Source organism: Aspergillus lentulus (genome assembly GCF_001445615.1).
Source record: "Aspergillus lentulus DNA, contig: Alt04, strain: IFM 54703, whole genome shotgun sequence".
Classification (NCBI taxonomy): Eukaryota; Fungi; Ascomycota; class Eurotiomycetes; order Eurotiales; family Aspergillaceae; genus Aspergillus; species Aspergillus lentulus.
In genome coordinates, this window is record NW_028322122.1 from 995,318 (window position 1) to 1,014,761 (window position 19,444).

The window sequence follows — 19,444 nt, forward strand, 5'->3', positions numbered from 1 at the left end:
TATCTCCTATAAATTCCTCCGTCGACACCCCGCATTCCTCTCCCCCCTCCATTGCTTATCGTCTATCAGCATCCGCATACCGATCAACCATGAAGGAACCTACCCCTACAACAGAACACAACCTCCCCTCCAGACCCATACCCCTAAAGGGGCGTGGCCTCCGCTTCCTCGTCATCGGCGCCGGCTCCCGCGGCAACGCCTACGCCCGCGCCGTAACAACCAGCACCCCCGCGGGCATCCACGCCGTCGCCGAACCGCACGCCTTCAAGCGCGCCGATTTCGGCCGGAAGTATATCTGGGGCGAGGACGGGCGGCCAGCCGAGGGTCAGGAGTTTAGTGATTGGAGGGAATGGTTGGAGTGGGAGACGAGGCGACGACAGTCGCAACAGCCGGAAGGGGTGGACGGTGTCTTCGTCTGCACGCTCGACGAAACTCACGTTGAGATCGTGACGGCCATAGCGCCATTGGGGCTGCATATCCTCTGCGAGAAGCCGCTTGCGCTGTCGCTGGGTGATTGTCTAGCTGTTTATAAAGCATTGTCGCCAGCCAGCGCCAGCGATAGCAAGAGCCATAACGGCGATGCCTCCGGCGGGGACAAGGTCTTCTCCATCGGCCACGTCCTCCGCTACAGCCCACACAACATCCTCCTCCGCAAGCTCCTCCTCCTCGACCGCGCCATCGGCGACATCATTTCCCTGGAACACACCGAGCCAGTGGGCTGGTGGCATTTCGCACACAGCTACGTCCGGGGCAACTGGCGGCGCGCGACAGCCCAAGGCGACGGCTCCCTGCTTACCAAGTCCTGCCATGATATCGACTTTATCATGTGGCTGCTGGCCTCTCCGCCGGAGTATGTGACGGGGCAGGGAGGCACGCAGACGCACCACCCCCGCAGCATCACCTCCGCCGGCACACTGACTCAATTCCGGCGCGCCCGCAAACCACCCGCCGCCGGCGCAGCCACAAACTGCCTCTCGTGTCCTGCAGAGCGGGAATGCATCTACAGCGCTGTGCGGATCTACCGCGACCTGCACCTGGCCCGCGGCGAGACAGGCTGGCCTGTTAAGATTGTGGTGCCTGATATCGAGGACGTGTTGCGCTCGTCTGAGGATAACAAGGCTGCAGCAGCGAAAGCCGAGGCGCATCTCCTGGCCCGCCTGCGCGAGGACTACTCCCCTGCCGAAATGAGCGACGAGGAGATTGCGCAGCGACCGTGGTATGGCCGGTGTGTCTACGAGGCGGACAATAACGTCTGCGACGACCAGGTCGTGACCATTACGTGGGATGAGGAGGAGGACTCACCAGTCAACGGGGAGGGGCGACGCGCCAAAACGGCCGTCTTCCATATGATTGCCCCCACGGAGAAACAGTGCGAGCGCCGCGGGCGGGTCTACGGGACGCGCGGCGAGATCGCCTACGATAGCCGGACTATCTCCATCTATGATTTCGCGACGCGCTCGACTACCACCATCGAGGTGCCCAAGCAGCCGCCCGAAGAGGAGGAGGCGCACGGCGGAGGAGACTACGGGCTGGCGCGCAGCTTCGTGCGTGCTGTGGATGCGGTCGAGAATGAGGGCTGGGATGTGCAGCGCGCGCAGACCCATTTCGTCGGCTGTACCCTGGAAGAAGCAGTTCGCAGTCATGCCGTGGTCTTTGCGGCCGAAGAGGCCAGGCGGGAGGAAAAGGTCGTGCGGTGGAAAGAGTGGTGGGCCGAAAAGCTTACTGCGGCTGGCATCGCATGATTCCTTTGATGAATGACTATGATATGATGACGCTGAACTAATGACTTGACTGCATTTGATCTGGCACTGCCATACTACTATATTCTATCCATGCTTAATTACTTCTGAGTTCATATTAACCGTCGTAAAACCAGCGCGGCTTGCTGCAGGAAAAAAGAAATTAAGTCTTGACATCAGGGTCCTCCCGGCCGATGTACTCCTTGAACTTCAACAAAGACATGGCAAGGGCCACGTTGTCCTTGAGGTAGTCCTGAGTGTTCATGCCGAACTTGCTCTTGTCGCTCTCGTACTTTTCAATGTACAGACGGATGGTGGCACCGCTGCTGCCTGTGCCCGAGAGGCGGACCACAAGACGGCTGCCGTCGTCGAATTTGACATACAGACCTTGGTTCTTGGTCACGCTACCGTCGAGGTCGGTGTAGGCAAAGTTGCCCGCGTCGGCCACCTTGCGGCCGGACACAGTGCTGCCCACGAAAGAGTCCTTGTTGTTGACCTTCTCGGACAGGTTGGCGATCAGCTTGTTGGCAGCGTCGCTGTCGACATTCTCGTAGTCGTAGCGAGTGAAGAAGGTGCGGCCGTACGTCTGCCAGAACTCGTTCTGGATCGAGGCAATGCTGGGGGTCTCGTTGGGCTTCTGCTTGGCGACACCGGCGATGATGTTCAGCCAGGCGACAATGGCCCAGACACCATCCTTCTCACGGATGTGGTTGCTGCCAGTTCCGAAACTCTCCTCACCGCAGATGGAGATCTTCTTGTTATCAAACAGGTTGCAGAAGAACTTCCAGCCCGTGGGGACCTCATAGCTCTGCAGACCCTGGGCCTTGGCGACCAGATCCACGGCACCGGAGGTGGGCATGGACCGTGCCAGACCATAAACGCCCTGCTTCTGGAACCAGGGGATGAGCTTGGCGTGGTGTGCGATGATGGCCAAGCTGTCACCGGGGGAGACGAAGGTGTTGGCGCCGTAGATCATGTTGCGGTCACCGTCACCATCGCTGGCAGCACCAAAGTGGACGCCCTTCTTATCCACGGCCTCGACCAGCTCGTGGGCGTAGACCAGGTTGGGGTCAGGGTGGCCGCCGTTGAAGTCGGGGCTGGGGACGCAGTTCATGGTGCTGTCCTGGGGTAGACCCAGCTCCTTGACGAAGATGTCCACACCATAGGGACCAGTCACACCGTGCATACCATCAAACAGCACCTTGAAATCCTTGTGGGTGCTGAGGAACTCCTTGATCAGGTCAAAGTCAAAGATCTCCTTCATCATCTTGAGGTAATCGGAGGTGGAGTGAACAATCTCAACCTCCAAGGGACCATAGGTCTTGGTGCCAATGGTGGAGGTGTCGACATCGGGAATTTCGGCGATCTTGTAGGAGGTGAGGGACTTGGAGGTTTCGTAGATCTTGTTGGTGACGGACTCGGGAGCGGGGGCACCATTGCACAGGTTGTACTTGATACCAAAATCGGCATTGGGGCCTTGGCAAGTTAGCGCTCGAATTCGACGGAAGAAAAGCTTCACTTACCACCTGGGTTGTGACTGGCAGTCAGCAGGATACCACCGGTAGCCTTTCTCACACGGATCAGGTTGCTGGCGGCGGGGGTACTGAGGATGCCATTCTGGCCGATCAGGAGCTTCTTGACACCGTAGGCAGCACTGATTTTGGCAATCTTCTGGATAACCTCGGGGTTGTAGTAGCGACCATCGCCACCGATGACAAGGAAAGCTCCCTCAGCACCCTCAGGGATGGAGAGCAGGATGCTGGTGACGAAAGCTTCGGAGTAGTGGGGCTGCTGGAAGACCTTGACCCTCTTGCGAAGACCAGAGCTATAATGAGGGAAATCAGCCAATTTGCTCCTTATGAGAATAATGATTATTTCAAGGGTAATCTAGAATAAAATACTTACGTTCCTGGCTTTTGGTCGGCAAAAGGCTGAATGGAGACTGTCTGGACCGACATGACGTTGGTTTGTTTGGGGTGACAACGTGGGGTAGAGGGGGGCCAGTCAATGAGACTCGACAGTACAGAACAAGTCTGTAGAAAAGCAAAGGATACGGAGTGATTCAATAGATCAGAAGTAGCAGAGTAGAGAAAAGAAGAGAAGAAAGGAAAAGACTTCACCGACTTTCAAGGAAGAAGAAGAAGAAAACAAGAAGCAAGAAACGCAGAGAAGAACAAGACAGGAGTCTAGTCTCAGTCGAAGCGGAGGGAAGGTGGGCCGATCACCACTGGTTGAGGGAGAGGGGCAACACAAGCGTCATTATTATGACTTTGGGAGCCCACGACAAGAATTAGTCTGGATATTGCCATACCAATGAAAAAGATGGATGGATCCATGCAGGTAGATAGGTGGTATTGGAATAGTATCTAGCCAGTCAACTGCACTGTGGTGCTGCCAACACATCACAGCAATCATTTTTCCCAAGCATTGACCTTGCTCATCAATATAACATCCTTTTATGAGCGCTAATCCCATTCCTTTCGCTACAAAGTTTGGTCAGATCTCCTTGGCTCACCGAGATGAGACAGATAAATACTTGGTACATGGCTCCTAAGGTACTGTACAGTGTAGCTAGGAGAGCTCTCGTCCGACCAGCGGGTCATAGCACAGAAACCAGTACGGAGGACTCCATAGCTAGACAATAACCCAATAGTACTATGTCCTACCATTCTAATAATAGCTAAGCTACTCCCTAAACAACCTCTCCTTATAGAACTTCATCTCCTCAATACTCTCCAAGATATCCTCCCTCGCGAGATGCACCTCCTTCTTGGGCGGCACCTCCCTTAACAATGTCTCACCACCCCACCGCCTAGCCGCCTCCTTGAACGCACTCACATCCAGAATCCGATAATGCAGCCACTCCAGCACAGCCTTATACGGTTCCTTCGCGAGGAACATCTTGTCGGCGTGCACGCTGTTGCCCGCCAGCAGCGCCGTGCGCGGACGAGGCACGTATCGCTGGATGTAGGCGAGCAAGGACTCCGCCGCGGCGGCGGGGTTGGTCGTGGATGCGAGGACCGCGGCGGTGAGCCCCGTGCGACCGTGGGTGTCGACGCACCACGGCGACATGGAGTCGAGGACGGAGCGGTCGTGGTGGATGATGGTTTCGAAGCCTTCCCGGTCGAGGAGGTTGAGGTTGGCGTCGGTTATATAGCAGCAGATCTGGAGGATGGTGTCTGTTTCGGGGTTGAGACCGGTCATCTATGATGTCAGTCAGTACTCCGTAAGAGTCTGTCTTAGAGAGATGTTGGGCAGACGTCTGACCTCGCAGTCTATCCAGACCAGAGGGTCTGTAGAGCGTTCGAGCGGCATCCTGTAATTGCTAGCGGTGCTCAGGAACCGTCTGCTCCGAATGGAGCACTGATGATGTGGATTCAAGAAACTATTGTTCAACTGCCAGACGCGGAGTGGAAGGAGTTTCCACATTGAAGCTGGAGCTCGACACCACATTATTTCATGGATACAATGGATACAACAGAAACAAAAATTCTGTCTCAAGAGTCTGGTGGTATATTGTCCTGCGTGTTCATAATTCTATAGTAATTCCCCATCAACAATCAAGTCAATTCACAGCCGATAATTCTCTGTCAATAAATGTTTGGAGAAGAAAAAAAAAGCCCTCCCGGGAATAACGCTGTGGTATCCCCCCTCCAATCTGCTCCCGTCATGTCGGCATCAAGCGAAAAGGTCACCTAAATAAATTTCCCAGCTTCGACTGAGCAAAATATACCTCCACTAGATAAGAAAATAGTGCAAGAATAAATCCAAATAGTGCAAGCCATGCGCTCAATTTACGCCAGTCCGTCACAGTCATGAAAAGATGCCAGTGTCACTGACCACAATGTGTCCCTAAGCTGTAGATTCCAAGCATCAGATCCCAATCACACTACAACTCTTCATCCTCATCTGGTTGCTGGAGAGCTGGCTGCTGGAGTGCCGGTTGCTGCAGTGCTGGTGCTGGCTGCTGAAGCGCCGGCCCCTGTGGCTTCAGGTTACCCCCGAACGTATTCGCAGTCGTACCAGTCTGCGTTTGCTCTCCAGCGCTTCCCAGAGCCCCGCTGATTTCCTGGGAAAGTCCAGACTCCATCCGGCGACGCAGAGAACCTTCGTCCGCTTCTGATACGCTGGCGCGTTGCTTCTTCAGGGGACTACCCACAAATGCTCCATCGAGTGTATTCACAGCAGCCTTTACGGCTTCCGGGCCTGCAGTGCTGCTTGCGGGTGCATTAGGGGGCGTCGTCGATATGCTCGAAGTGGCCGGCGTCTCTCCCGAGTTCAGGGGGCTCCCAGCGTCGGCCCTGCTACTAGCACCGGCCAAGCTTGCAGAAGAGTGTTGACGTTTAAGCTGCGCCTGTTAGCATAAAGTACTCTCCATTAGACCGGCGGTGACTTACTTTGATTTTACGGACACCCTCCGCAAGTTCTCCTTGACGCTTTATATCTTCCGCGGTTAAATCATGGTTGTCTTCTTTGGCTTCCTCATCGTCTGCTTTGCCGAGGATGGAATCGTCGTCATCATCCTCGCTTTCCATGTCGTCGTCTTCCACGCTCTTGTTCTTCTTCTTCTTGTCCTTGGTCTCAGATTTGTCCCGGAAATTGAGGAATCCAACTGTACCGCCCGGTTTGAGCGGGCCGATACTGGAGAAGTCGGTTTGCAACGATCGTCGCTTCGCGGAAACAGGAGTCTCTTGAGACTTGGGATCTTTCAGAATTCCCATCTTCTGTAGTTGTCCTGATAGACAAATTAGTCAAACTTTCCGAGAAATCATAGCAACCCTCGAAACATACTCTCTCCTCGGTACATAAAAGTAAAAATCGCATATGGCTTGTCAGAAGGATCGATGCCTGTAACCGTTTGCGTGCTGATTGTCTTAGGATCCAGCGTCTTGGGCTTTGCAAAGCTTGTCGTGTGATCAATGTCCGCGTCGTTGCCCTGCCCGCTCTGATTATCTTCATCGTCGTCATGAGCATCAAATTGCGGCGAGTACTCTCCTCGTTTAATCTCCCCGGAGGCCAGTACCCGGAACAACGCAACTTTGATCTGTCCAGCAGACTCGGGGATCGGATCGTCATCGGAATCGGAATACGACATATCATCGTCGGAGACGTTCTCCAGCGGCGACTTCTCATCATTGCCATACCGCATGATACCCTTGGCGCCCTTTGCTGACTTGGAGTCCGTCTCCATCTCACCGATTCCCTCGGTGGATTCACGCTTCAGCCGTCGTCTCTCCATCTTCTGCCGCCTTCGCTCAATCCGGGCAGCGACGTCCTTGCCTTCCAGATCCAGCCCGTTCAACCATCTCTCCAACCCGACCTCACGAAACAAAAACTCTCGCTCTGCAAGCCCACCTCCTTCGGACTCGGGCACGCTAACCCACCGTGAGTTGACCCAAGTCTCCTCCCCTCTCCGGAGCAACGTAGCGACCTCTTCCTTCTGCCGGCCATCAAAGTAAATATACGCCGCGACCGTTTCATTCGGCGAGTTGGTCAAGGGTTGGTATGGCGCAACGGCACTGGTGTACTGCCCGCGTTCGCTTGTCTGCCCGGGGAGGCCACCCACCACCTTAGGCTTCGGTGAGGGGTTGTCCGGTGTCGGTTTCGGCGTCGAGTACGGAACATCCTGGCCGGGATTCAGCAGTGTGATGGAAATGGCAAAGGTCGACTGTTCAGGTTTCCCGCTGGCGGAGTCTGGTAACTTGGGCGGCGGTACGGGGATGTAGCAAGCGATACGTGACGCCCGAGACTGGCGTTGAATGGAGTACTCGGGAATGGGGCCGTCCGGAGTGTGTATACTCACGGCCAGACCCTTGAAGCATGGCATGACGGGAGGGAGGAGGGGGGATGAGGGCAGAAGAAGGGAACCTCGTTACAGAGACCCGAGAGCCAGGACAAAGCCGACGAAGATCGGAATCTCAATGAGAATGAGTAGAGGGGGGGGAAGAAAGTAAAAACCCAATAAGGAAAAAGAGATGGTTGGGAAGATCGTGCGTCTGTGAGCGATAGCTTGGATGTGGGCTGTGGAGGCGGTCAAGATAGTACGTAGCGTGTTTAGTTGGGCTCCTAAACACCGATCGCCCCGGAATGATCGAATCCTTATAAAGAAACAATGATTGTGACTCGAGCGGAATCTCCAGCTGACGGGGATAGATCGTCTAGTCAGTCGAGGTGAATGCTTGATCAAACATCAAAAGGTACCGATCCTCTGGAACTCAGCTAGGTCGCTGATGATCTACCCTGCTGCTGTCAGGGCTTGGTCCGTGTGCGGAGAAATGGCAGGAAGGGGCAGTGGAATGGCGTTCAAACATACCAAACACAACTTCATAGGAAGTATCGGTACCTATCAGGCGGTAGATGTGATACCGTCCAAATGATCACTGTACCAGCCACAGGAACATGTGATAATTTGGAGGAAAAAGTGACTTCGACAGGTGATGGACAGTGAACGAGGTTGGTGATGCGAGGTCCGCAGTGGAGGCACCCGATGACGATTGTCCGCTTGCTTTCCGTGGAACAGGTTCAAGTACCTGTCTATACCCACGAGAACCTCCAAGGAGCAAAAGACTGCAGCAAATAAAGGAACTGCAATGAGAATATGAGACTACCTTCAGGTGACAGGACTTTCAAATATTAGACTTGATTATGACTAGTTACATGGCCATGCTGTCATTGCTCGGAACTCTTGAAGTGGTCATCAGTCATCAACGTCTCATGCTTTGCTGCTGCGGTAGGTGAACCAGTTATTCCAAGAATTGGCCATATGTCCATATGGAGGTAGCCAGTTGTTGATCGATATCCACGAATCAGCCGCTGAGTCTGAAATCATATGTACAGCGTGCAAGTAAGACAGGCTACTACATGACCAGCATATCATACCAACTTCTGCTGCAAGCAAGCAATTTCCAAGAGCTACCGTCGAAACACGACTGCATCATGTATCGCAATCCATCCTGTTGCCGATACACGGTAGAGTTGCTTCGACTGCGGTTGGCTCCTCCCAGCGCTCAGGACCACCAGTTCTCGACCATCCAACCGAAACAAGAATCCCTAGGTCAAGTCAGTAGTCGGCTTCAAACTATGAGCACTTGGATGACACACTCTCCCGTGCTGATTCTGCGGTTGAATTGGGAACCACATCTCCGGATTCTCTAGCTCGGTCAAAACCACCAGTTGAGGAAGACGAAGATGCTTCAGAAGAGCAAAGCCAGCCAGTTCGGCGTGTATCAATTCATGGAACTTTTGTTCCAGATCTATTAGAACCCTCGCTGGAACAAAATGACGGATAACTGGAGTTAGAATCTCCCAAAGATCTGAGTAGCCGAGTTCACGGGCAATTTCGACGGCCGTCAGATCCTGATAACGGAACTCGCCTTTGGTTTTCTTAGTCGGCAGGGTTCCTAGTCTCATTGTCAACAGGTTTAGAATAGGTTATATAGAAACAAGGTCATACTGAAAGCCCCTAGTCGAATAAGTTTCTCTACCACCTTCTTCGGCGCATTCATATACGCCGCCTGATGCAGAGGAGTCCATAGGCTCAGTCGGTGCGAATCATCTCCTGATCCTGTCCAGATTTTAGCACCTATCACTCAATGTAGACCGCGGAGTTGCATACTTAGAGTAAAAGCATTGCACCATGACTCGCCAAAGCAGCGTCTCCCTGTGTCCAGTGAAGACAACAATTGATGCCAATCTCCCCAATATGCTGCATCGGACAGCTGAGCTCTCTCTCTGAGATACGCCGGGTCCAATCCTGTCCTAACGACGTTTCCAAGCCACAGAGTTGGCTTCGTTGAGTTGGAAGAAGGCTGACTTGGTATCACATTGGTGGACACTTGCTTTCCATCGTTGTGCGATCCACTGTGTGAGCCATGTCCCTTTTTCCCCTGCTCGGAGGAGTGTTTCCCGACCAACTCATTACCGTCTTGACCCAAATGCGCCGTGCCAAAGGCTTCAGTGATTTGTGCCCATTCTTCAGCACGGCCCTTCATCGTAATGATTTCTTTCTCAGTTACGACACTGGACTGACTGTCGCGCCCACGTCAGCTTCAGATACACTGGACCTTTTTCTAAGGACTCATACGCTGCAATGAAAGTCAGGACAAGGTTGAGGTCCTTCTCGCGGGCCTCGAGCTTCCCAACCAACGCGGTGACATCGGCCTTGTAGAACACCCAGCTGAACTTCATCCAGATCTCGGAGTGCTTCGAGGCATCCGCGATCTTGTGAACAAATCCCAGGATCTCATCGGCTGTCTGGCGGTACGCACTATCGTTGAACGATAAGGATATAGATTTTTCAACTGGGTTGGATAGCCGGCTGCTGAGAGATCTAAACAGTTCGAGATACAATCGTACCCTTTCGCAGCGACTCAGAAGCTCGATGAGGGCTTCTTTGGCGCCCTTCATCGTCTCGATAACGTCCTTAACGGTGTTCACGATTTTCAGGAAGATGCCTGCTACATCTGCTGCCAACTGGGTAGCTGCTATGGGATCCATCCTGAAATATCATGTAAGTGAATTGTTTTATGATAATTTCGTCAAGAAACAATGAGTATTCAAGTTGGATTCTTGAGAAGGTCAACTCGTACGCTGCAAGAGGTGGGGAGAAAACGTTAGCTTCGGTGGGTGGGCTCAGCTGAGATGCCCGTCTCACGATCTGATCAATAAACCAACAAGATGTCAATGGACTCTTTACCATTCCTGTTTTAGAGCCAAAGATCGGCTTGGTTTCATCTACCCACCTTAACCAAATATGAGGCGTTGTACCGGTATATAGTGCAGTTGCTTCAGCGAGCTGACTGTGCGATATGTACAAATATATTTCCTTGTTTTTTCACATGCACGATCATGATCTGCCATTCAAGTCGATTATTTCTTGTGCCGGATTCACTATTGCTATTCCCATAATAGTGGTATGCAGTTCATAGACCTCGCCGTCGCGCCTCTTCCATGGCTACGTTGGCCAGGTCGGGAAAATCCCGAGTCAAATTACTGAAGAGCCTTTCGGCCTTTCGCCTTTTGATCTCCTCAATCTGGGTTTCATATGCAGTAATCTTTTCAAGCAGTTTAGCATGCGACTCCACCAAAGAGAGCTCGAGAAGATCATCCGCATATCGACGAAGAGCGTCCAACCTCTTCTCCAAAACAGGAATACTCTCTTCACTTGTGGATGTGGATGCCGATGAGAGGGAATAATTGTCTTCTCTTGGAGGGAGATCGCGCCGGTTTGGTATCTCAGGAAGCACAGCAGGTTGGTACTGTGTGACATGATGGCGAGAGCTTCCTTCACCCGCCGCAGTCTCAGTCCTGCTCTCGACCAGGTCACATATTCGAAGTTTTTGTCCTTTAGGCCAATGATCCACATAAGGATGCACTTGGGCGAGATGTATATTTGGTTCAGCAGTACCTCCGCTCCGTAAGTCGTTTGATTCTGATCTCACGATGCCAGGCGGTTGAGTGTCCTCCGTAGAAGAAAATCTGCTGCGATCCAGCAGTCCTTGCTCAAAGCCTTCGCTGCTGTTTGATCTAGGACGTTTCCGCCCTTGCAGAGAGACAGCCGTCTGCGAAGGTGTCACTTGTGGACCTGCGCTGGCTCTCTTTCCTCTCTTTTGATCGAACACATTGTCCACAAAGCCCATGATACGGCCCCGGGGGTCAGCAGGCTTGATGCGGGCTCTGACCGGTTTTTCTTTACTCTGGTGTGGGTGAGCAAAGTGGCAACATCTGCAGTTGCACAGTTGAGAACATTTGGGGCACACCCACGGGCCCTCTCTTCGGAGCAGAGGAATGATATCAATATCAAAATGTCTGTACAGACCACGGAAGCAGAAGAACGCAGAGCACTGGGAGCATGTGATGCCTTTCCACACTGTATGGTTGTCTCTGCACAGATGGCAGAGCCGTTCCTGGCAACAGTCAATTGTCGAGTTCAGATTTGTTTAAACGGGGTCGTACTTACCATAGACTGTCGTCGAGCATCTGCCGCAGCTTTAGCCAAAAGACCCAGTGATTGCTGCCTATGAATGACTGGTCAGCTTCGTGGGGACTTTGAAGCACGCTGAGAAGCTCTCAACCGAGATCAGGGGTACGAGTCTCAAAGTCAAGATACTTACTCTGCTATTCTGGGATTTGAGGAAGATAGAAAATCAGTGTTCTTTCGGATTGCATCAATTAGCGCGTGGCAATCTTCTCTGGGAATCAGTTCCGCCCAGGTATAGTCCGTAATATGTTTGCAACTTCGTCCGGAGACAAAGCAAGGCATGCACAGGTCGAAGTCCCCGCACTGCTCACAATGCAAATGCCGATTCCAGATAGTTAGTCCACAATAATTACATTCCACCACGGCACCTTGAGTATCCACAAGCTTTACAGGCACATTTGACCCTGTATCATCATCGTCGACCAGCCGCTCGAAGATCTCCAAAACGAGTTTCAGCTCCTTTGCGCTAAGGGCAGTAGGATCTCTAAGTGCATGTAGCGGGATCAATGGGACTCGGCCGGTGTCTGTGTGGCATTGCCTTTGATACGCGGGTTGGATGTAATCAAAAAAGGATGCCATGGAAGACGTATGCATGACATTCCAAACGACCCTGGTAACCATTGGACCAATGTTCCAAACTTGATGCGAAGTTGCTGATGGATAGACAATCAGATCGCCAGGTCCTTGATAGGTAACGTAGATGGGAAAGTTGGCCGATCGTAGCTGCGCGATCGAAACATTGGCCCAGTCGGTATGCGATGACTTTCCCAATTCCTCCATGTAAGCGTCATATTTTGTTTGCGATTGTCTGTCAGTACCGAAGCAGATTGACCCTGACCGACGGTCTTTGAATAGTTAGTTTGTCCTTCCAAATGGCCCGATAACGGATTCCGAGTCATTTACCTTTGGATTCAATCACGAGATTGAGAGCAACTGACCCGCTAAAGCATCTATGAAAGCCGGAACTGCAGAAATACAGTCGGTGCGTCAGTCACGCATCTTATACAGCATTCGAGAGGATCACATACAAAGACCCCTGGGTTCCGGCATACGCCATCAAGACCTCTGGTGCAATTTCTCGGGGCAATACTCGGAACAAGTCCAAAGAACCCAAGTGCTGCAAAGACGATGGTAAAATGGCTTTCAAAGCTTTAACCCACTCCTCCGGACACTGAAGATCTTTTGCATATAAACTGAATGGACTATTAGCTAGAATATTTTGGGGAATCGAGAAGCTGGTCGGCCGACATACGATTCTCGGATATTGTTACTTCGCGTATGATCCGTCTGAAACTGGCAGAGATCCGCAAGTTTCATGCGCACATCTCGTCCCGTCTGACAGTTCCTCACAGGTATTGCTACAAGCAATGACTCCAGGTAAGCAACTATTTATCAAAGCAGTGATGTTCGATTGTTGGCATACATCCCGAGGAAGACAGGTCTACCAGGCTCTTGCTGCTCAAAATGCGCCTGTCCCAGTTGTCGAGCTTGTCGAAGCCATGAATAATAAATGGCTTTTCCTCTTGCAACCTGCGTTCCAGCCAGTCATTGGCTTCTTTGTGACTTAGATCACAGATGTCATGAAACGAGAACTCGGAAAAGGGGACAAATGGTTTTCCGGAGCGCAGGAGATCTTCCACGAAAGGGGGATCTGATTGGGTGTAATTCATTTTAAGACAATTATAAGCTGTGCATTGCGCCCTATAGTTAACATTAGACTGATAATAACATCATATATAGATGTTGAGCTCATTCGGAGTTGAGATATCCATCTTGCATCTCGGAAATCTGAATGGATGTCTAACCGCTGCACGTGATTTGGAGCACGGCGAAGATCTAGCCTGATCGGGTAATTATGGAGAACTAAGATCCTCCATGAGACCATGAGTACAGCACGGCCACGACCTATATGCGTGTAGGACTTTCCACTGCACCTTTTAGGCGAGGTCCAGTCATTTGTAGCACTTTGCTATCAATGGATGCCGCACTCGTCATGACAAATTGACAGCTCTCTACTCGTTGTCCCACACACATCTGGCCCAAAGCGCCAGGAAGTGCGAGGAGGGTCGCTGTACTAGTGTTAAGGAGTCCCATATTTGCCGTCGTTGTTGAAGACAAGTCTGACGTCTGTATTGCGCGGTGTGGGAGGGCGTCTTTCAAAAAGAATCCGCCTTGAATTTCTCTATACCAATTCTCAGTCTGTTAGTAGATGTGAAAGATGAAGAATGCTTGATCCACAGCACGAGTCATGTCCAAATGGCGCGCAAGTTGGTTATTAATCATAGGTCAAAGGAGAGCAACAATGCAGAAGTTAGTTGAGCCACCATGAGGTATAAAACATACCTTTAGAGTACCATCTTTCTCAATTCCCTTGTTCGAATCCTTTCACATTTGGGCCATCTTCCTAGCGAACTAGCCGCTCGTGCACTCTTCCCGGCTAAAATCTCTATGCTCCACAGCAGTTGAATAATTATGGCTGCATGAATGTTGCTATGGGCATGGTCGTCGTTAACCGTTTGGCCTTGCGAACCAGAAGCGAGCTTCATAAGGCTCCAGAGAAAGAGATAGAACCAAGAATATATTGTTTCGAGATGAGCTTGCGTCAGTATCACTGGATATCAGTAATGGTAGCATGCAACCATGAGAACACGATAGGCGTGATGTCTAGTAGTCACCGCTTCATTTAATGACTGTCAAGGTATACATTGTAAACCACGTGCGCATAGATGCATTGAAGTCGAACTCCGAATAACCTGCTTTGAAGGGATCTGCTGAGATTCCAGATTCGAGGCGGAGAGCTTCAAGGTTGGATCTTAAGATTGAAGAAAGGTCACGATCGTCATTGTCGAGTTCGGCAACCTCGACTCGGAAGCAAACCCGACATACTATTTCCATAAAAGACTTAATTAGGCATAGATATCGACCAATAAGCTTGCCTGACCTCTTAAGCCGCAGTTCAGTCAAAGGTCCAGAAAATGCTACAGGCTACATACAGCTAAGTAATACGCAGGGTTTCCAATGCACCATACGATCAGTTTCAGCAGGATCAGCATGTAGCCTTACCCTGGTAAGTGTTGCAGGCCTCTGACTCAGAGTACCTTTACCTTTCTTTTACTAGCCTCGAGTTCATCGTTGTGTGACTTTAGCCACGGTCTGACCCGGCTGTTCAACGTGACTCGGGTGAGATATCGGGATATGTCGTGTTCGGGTTCATGTCAAAGTTTTCGGCTGAGATTGTGTAGCATTTGAAACCTCAATGCTGCCTGGGGAACGGGGTCTCGGTTTCTGTACCACATCCCGGCCGGGGCTTTGAGTATGGTTATTGGGCATCTAACCGAAGCTCTGAAAAGCAATTTCGAAGTCGGCCTTCTTGGCAATGGTTAAAGACAGGAAACATATGCCTCTCTTTCTGGATGAGTGTCTCGTAGGTTTTTCGCCACTGTGGGAACAGATATGTCCTGAAATCACTGATCAGGGTCGTTGGAATCCCTCCTCAGCTGCAAACAGCAGAACAAAGGAACTAGCTGGAATTCTCCAGACTGTGAAGTATGAGCAAATGAAAACGAAAAATGGAAAATAGGGAAAAAGTTTAATAAGAGATTGGCGATCCCCAGCCACCAGACCAGGCCAGGCAAAAGCAAACGGGGCACATTCCCCACATGGCGTTGATTCAATTCCATCGGCCAGCCAGACCGTATCCAATGTCGGAGGACAGAAGCCCTGTAACCTCATGGTCTGGTACCCTCGAGCCTCTTTGATAATCGATATTATTATTTCCTATTCAGAGTACTCTGTAGCATCTGATGACCTTTGTAAATTCAAAGCTCACTCTCAGCAACATTTGCAGACTGCTTGTAAAATTGATTGAAGACTCAAGTCAGAACGTGCTCAGATCTCATTCTTCCAAGGTGGCTTCTTGGCCATGAATCATGAGATTGTGAATTCGCAATCAGGGTATGGCAACGGCGATGTCCGTTTGAGTCGGTAGTTGTCCCCAGGTGGGGTTCAAAATAAAATGTCTCTTTAAGCCTACCCACATTCCAGAGGGGGAAGGAAGGTCAGCAAGGGGGCAGATGACCATGTGCTCGTTGGAATGTGCGGGTACTAGATGGAGAAACTAAACCCAAAGCATTATCTGGCTTAGTCCCCAGATTTTCTCCGGGTTCCTGATCTGGAGTTCGTCTCTCGGGTTACACTGTACTAGACTCTCTGAGCCGACTATTCGTTGTACGTTGGACTGAGTAAAAGAGCAAAACTTTTGTGCAGCAGAGTCGAGTCAGGGATTGCAATCTACCAAGAAATAACATGACCACGCGGACAGAGATCCAGGGATCCTAATCTTAATAATGTCCCAAAGAGGAGGGTTGCAATCTGTGTCTGAACAAAGCCTCAGGTCGACCCCACCACCGCCCACCACAATCTTCTTATTTGCTTAAGCTCTCGGGCTGGGGATTTGGGGGCGCTTGGGCGGTGACTCCGTGACTGAGAGTCCGTGACTTCCCCAAAGTCACATCGGCCGCCGAGATGGACCCATTAGACCACCGCACTTGACTGTTCTTGGCTTAGCTTAACGTACTAGCCATGGGGCGGGACTGGGAACCGGCCAAGAGTAGCGAATAACGCTTGGTCGAACGTCCAGGATCTTGTTCAGGCCTGGCAATTACGGGCAAGGATATTCCCTCAAGTAACAAGAGTGGCGTTTTTGCTTCCTCCAGATTGGCTCGTGCATTCAGTGTTGAGAAGTTGAGACAGCGGGCAATCGGCTCAGCAATACCTCCAGCCTGAAAGGAATAATGGTATGACACGGGATCCCGTATGGGGTGGAAGCGGGGGTGAACAGGAGAACAAACAAGGCTCAATTTGACGAAGACCGGCAAGCTGGGAATGTCTTGGTGTTTCACCTCTCTGACGTCTATGGATCATAGCACGGATAATCGCTGAATTTCCTGATAGCTGTAGTGGAATATAGACTCCAGACGCATGGTCACGAAGATTATTCCTTCAAGTTTGTTTCTCGAAGCCTGACGGAGATAGCATTACCTACAGACTCGCAGCAGCCTTGCACTCCGCATTATCCTGATGAGTAAACCTCCGGATTAGACTATGCCTTAACGCAGACCTCGGACCCGTGGGGGGTTCCACCTTGGCACACTCAATTCGCGTGGTTGACGGGACAAATTAGGAGCATTCTTTGGGCACGTCTTACGACACGGAGACAGCCATAGTCATCGCCAGACTTTATGGCCGTGAGGTAATGAAAAGTGATGGAATAATTTAGACTTTACCCAGAAGCTTTCTGCTTTCGGACACTCGCTTGTTTCTCTCCGGTCCCTCCTCGTACAGTCTTGTCCTTGATCGTCCACGCCAAGGGAACAACTGGTGTCGCTCAGGCCTTGAAGCTCAGGCTTCTTCTGGTGAACAGATGATGTCCTGGTAGCCTTAGACTGTTAGTGAAAAGCATTGACACTACTGAGTAGACTCTCAAACGAAGGAGTTAGTCGCGGCAATGGCTCTTTAAAGAGCAGCCACTGACTCTAGACCGCATAATACTTCCACGGTAGTTTACAGCCTTCGGTCCTTGGGGACCAATAGGAGAAGTGGGTACTTTCTGTATATCTGACAGGAGAAAGATGCATGCAGTCGTGAATTGCCCAGGTGTAAACCGAATCTAGCAGTGACGCCATTGGATAGGCGCCTGTGAACATTCAGTCAGTGATCTTCCTGGTGGATTCAGCCTTCATTTTTATTTCCTTTTTTCTTTGAACTGTCTTGTGAATATGGTAATATTTTTTTTTTCCACAATTTTTTTTAATTATTTTTCCCTCCACTATTTCTTTCCCTCCCTCCCCGCACCTTTCTTCTCTTCTTCCTTCTCCGCATCCCCCTGAGCTACAAGCCCAACTCTTCCAATTCGAAATAAGAAAGAAGACTCACATAATATCACACAAGCAACAACGATCTCCTTCTCATAGTCTCAGTTTGCCATGGCAGACGGAGGCCCAAAGCAGGAGGTTGCTCATATCGCAACCGCTGATGCGCCTGTCGAGCAGTTGTAGGTTTTCCCTGAGCCCGACCTTCTATGCAGCCCAGCTTGTGACTCCTGACTGACATCGACTTTCGTGACGACAGCATCAGTGACGATAATGGAATGCTGGAAACCGGCCATCACGAGCACATCAATCTGAACAAGAATCTCTCTGCCAAGTAAGTTTCGAGTCTCGACGGCCTCGAGTCTACCCCTCACGAACTGCTGTAGCCTCATGGGTCGTCTCCTGGCACTGATCATTGACCAATTTTCTTGTGTAGGATCAAGAATCCTCTGGCGGACTTGACTCCTTCTCAGGTTATTCGCGATGTCGAAGAGTTTGCGAACGAGCATGACCTGGTCGACATTCTTCCCGAGCTGAAGAAGGGTGCCCTCGTCGCGCGTGACCCTGAACACTTCGAGACAGTCCCAGATATGACTGAAGCGGAGCTCACCGCGATCCGTGATGAAACCGAGCACAAATGGCGCCAGCCTTTTGCTCTCTATTTCACCATCATTCTTTGCTCCGTCGGCGCCGCTGTCCAGTAAGTCAAATCGCTGCGACATTTGTGCATAAACAGCCACTAACACGCATTTCCCTCTCAGAGGATGGGACCAGACTGGTAGTAACGGTAAGGATAAGGTCATCATTCGGCCGGTTGATGAGTTGCTAATGCCGCCCTTCCCGTTTCGCAGGTGCCAATCTTTCCTTCCCTGTCGCTCTCGGTATTCCTGACACCGCCGAACTTTTGGATGGAAGTCCCAACCCTGACGCTGAGAAGAATCAGTGGTTGGTTGGTGTAGTAAACGCGTCAGTAGTCCCAGTCCTTCAGTTGCATCAAGACCTGGCTAACATCCATGTCTAGAGGCCCCTACATTGCCAGTGCCGCCATTGGGTGCTGGCTCAGTGATCCGTGCAATGCTTTCCTCGGCCGTCGTGGTGCAATCTTCATCTCCGCGATCTTCTGTGTGCTTTCTCCTATTGGCAGCGCTGTAGCTCAGACTTGGCCCCAGCTCTTCGTGACTCGTCTCCTCCTCGGCCTTGGAATGGGCCTGAAGGCTTCCACTGTTCCGATCTTCTGTGCGGAGAACACTCCTGCTTCCGTGCGTGGAGGCTTGGTCATGTGCTGGCAACTGTGGACGGCGTTCGGTATCTTCCTCGGTTTCTCTGCGAACCTGGCTGTCAAGGATACCGGTGATATCGCCTGGCGGTTGCAGTTTGGCTCTGCTTTCATTCCTGCCATTCCACTGCTTGTTGGCGTGTATTTCTGCCCCGAGTCGCCCCGTTGGTATATCAAGAAAGGCAACTTGAAGGGTGCTTTCAAATCTCTCTGCCGACTGCGCAACTCCCGGCTGCAAGCTGCCCGCGACCTGTACTACATCTATGCGCAGATCAAGGTGGAGCAAGAGATCGCTGGCAAGGGCAACTATCTTACTCGTTTCGTCGAATTGTTCACCATTCCTCGAGTCCGCCGCGCCACCCTCGCTTCGTTTGTCGTCATGATTGCTCAGCAGATGTGTGGAATAAACATTGTCGCGTTCTATTCCTCGACGGTTTTCGCTCAAGCGGGTGCCAACAACACCGAAGCCCTTTTTGCCTCTTGGGGCTTCGGTCTGGTCAACTTCCTTTTTGCTTTCCCCGCTGTGTTCACCATCGACACTTTCGGACGTCGCACCCTTCTTCTTTTCACTTTCCCTCAG

General features: G+C 51.4%; 6 protein-coding genes across 6 annotated transcripts; 1 reads left to right on the top strand and 5 right to left on the bottom strand.

The window, feature by feature from the left end:
* Positions 1–89: 89 nt before the first annotated feature.
* ALT_1612 (Gfo/Idh/MocA family protein) lies at positions 90–1,742 on the top strand (the record flags this gene model as incomplete). Its single annotated transcript, XM_033562370.2, has 1 exon — positions 90–1,742. The coding sequence occupies one exon, from the start codon at positions 90–92 to the stop codon at positions 1,740–1,742; it is 1,653 nt and encodes a 550-aa protein (XP_033418261.2).
* A 160-nt stretch (positions 1,743–1,902) lies between these two features.
* Positions 1,903–3,697, bottom strand: pgmA (phosphoglucomutase PGM2; the record flags this gene model as incomplete). The annotated part of the gene is made up of 3 exons (XM_033562369.2): positions 1,903–3,215; positions 3,263–3,564; positions 3,645–3,697. 3 exons carry the CDS (start codon positions 3,695–3,697, stop codon positions 1,903–1,905), a joined length of 1,668 nt encoding a protein of 555 aa, XP_033418260.1.
* Positions 3,698–4,424: 727 nt separating this feature from the next.
* ALT_1614 (oligoribonuclease) lies at positions 4,425–5,054 on the bottom strand (the record flags this gene model as incomplete). Its single annotated transcript, XM_033562368.2, has 2 exons — positions 4,425–4,943; positions 5,007–5,054. 2 exons carry the CDS (start codon positions 5,052–5,054, stop codon positions 4,425–4,427), a joined length of 567 nt encoding a protein of 188 aa, XP_033418259.1.
* Positions 5,055–5,628: 574 nt separating this feature from the next.
* Positions 5,629–7,566, bottom strand: ALT_1615 (uncharacterized protein; the record flags this gene model as incomplete). The annotated part of the gene is made up of 3 exons (XM_033562367.2): positions 5,629–6,087; positions 6,137–6,474; positions 6,531–7,566. The coding sequence occupies 3 exons, from the start codon at positions 7,564–7,566 to the stop codon at positions 5,629–5,631; spliced, it is 1,833 nt and encodes a 610-aa protein (XP_033418258.1).
* A 1,085-nt stretch (positions 7,567–8,651) lies between these two features.
* On the bottom strand, positions 8,652–10,235 carry ALT_1616 (uncharacterized protein; the record flags this gene model as incomplete). Its single annotated transcript, XM_033562366.2, has 5 exons — positions 8,652–8,789; positions 8,841–9,139; positions 9,193–9,303; positions 9,355–9,767; positions 9,823–10,235. 5 exons carry the CDS (start codon positions 10,233–10,235, stop codon positions 8,652–8,654), a joined length of 1,374 nt encoding a protein of 457 aa, XP_033418257.2.
* Positions 10,236–10,660: 425 nt separating this feature from the next.
* On the bottom strand, positions 10,661–13,388 carry ALT_1617 (uncharacterized protein; the record flags this gene model as incomplete). Its single annotated transcript, XM_089599189.1, has 8 exons — positions 10,661–11,434; positions 11,557–11,644; positions 11,698–11,755; positions 12,072–12,563; positions 12,622–12,683; positions 12,747–12,911; positions 12,971–13,103; positions 13,142–13,388. The coding sequence occupies 8 exons, from the start codon at positions 13,386–13,388 to the stop codon at positions 10,661–10,663; spliced, it is 2,019 nt and encodes a 672-aa protein (XP_089456335.1).
* Positions 13,389–19,444: the final 6,056 nt, after the last annotated feature.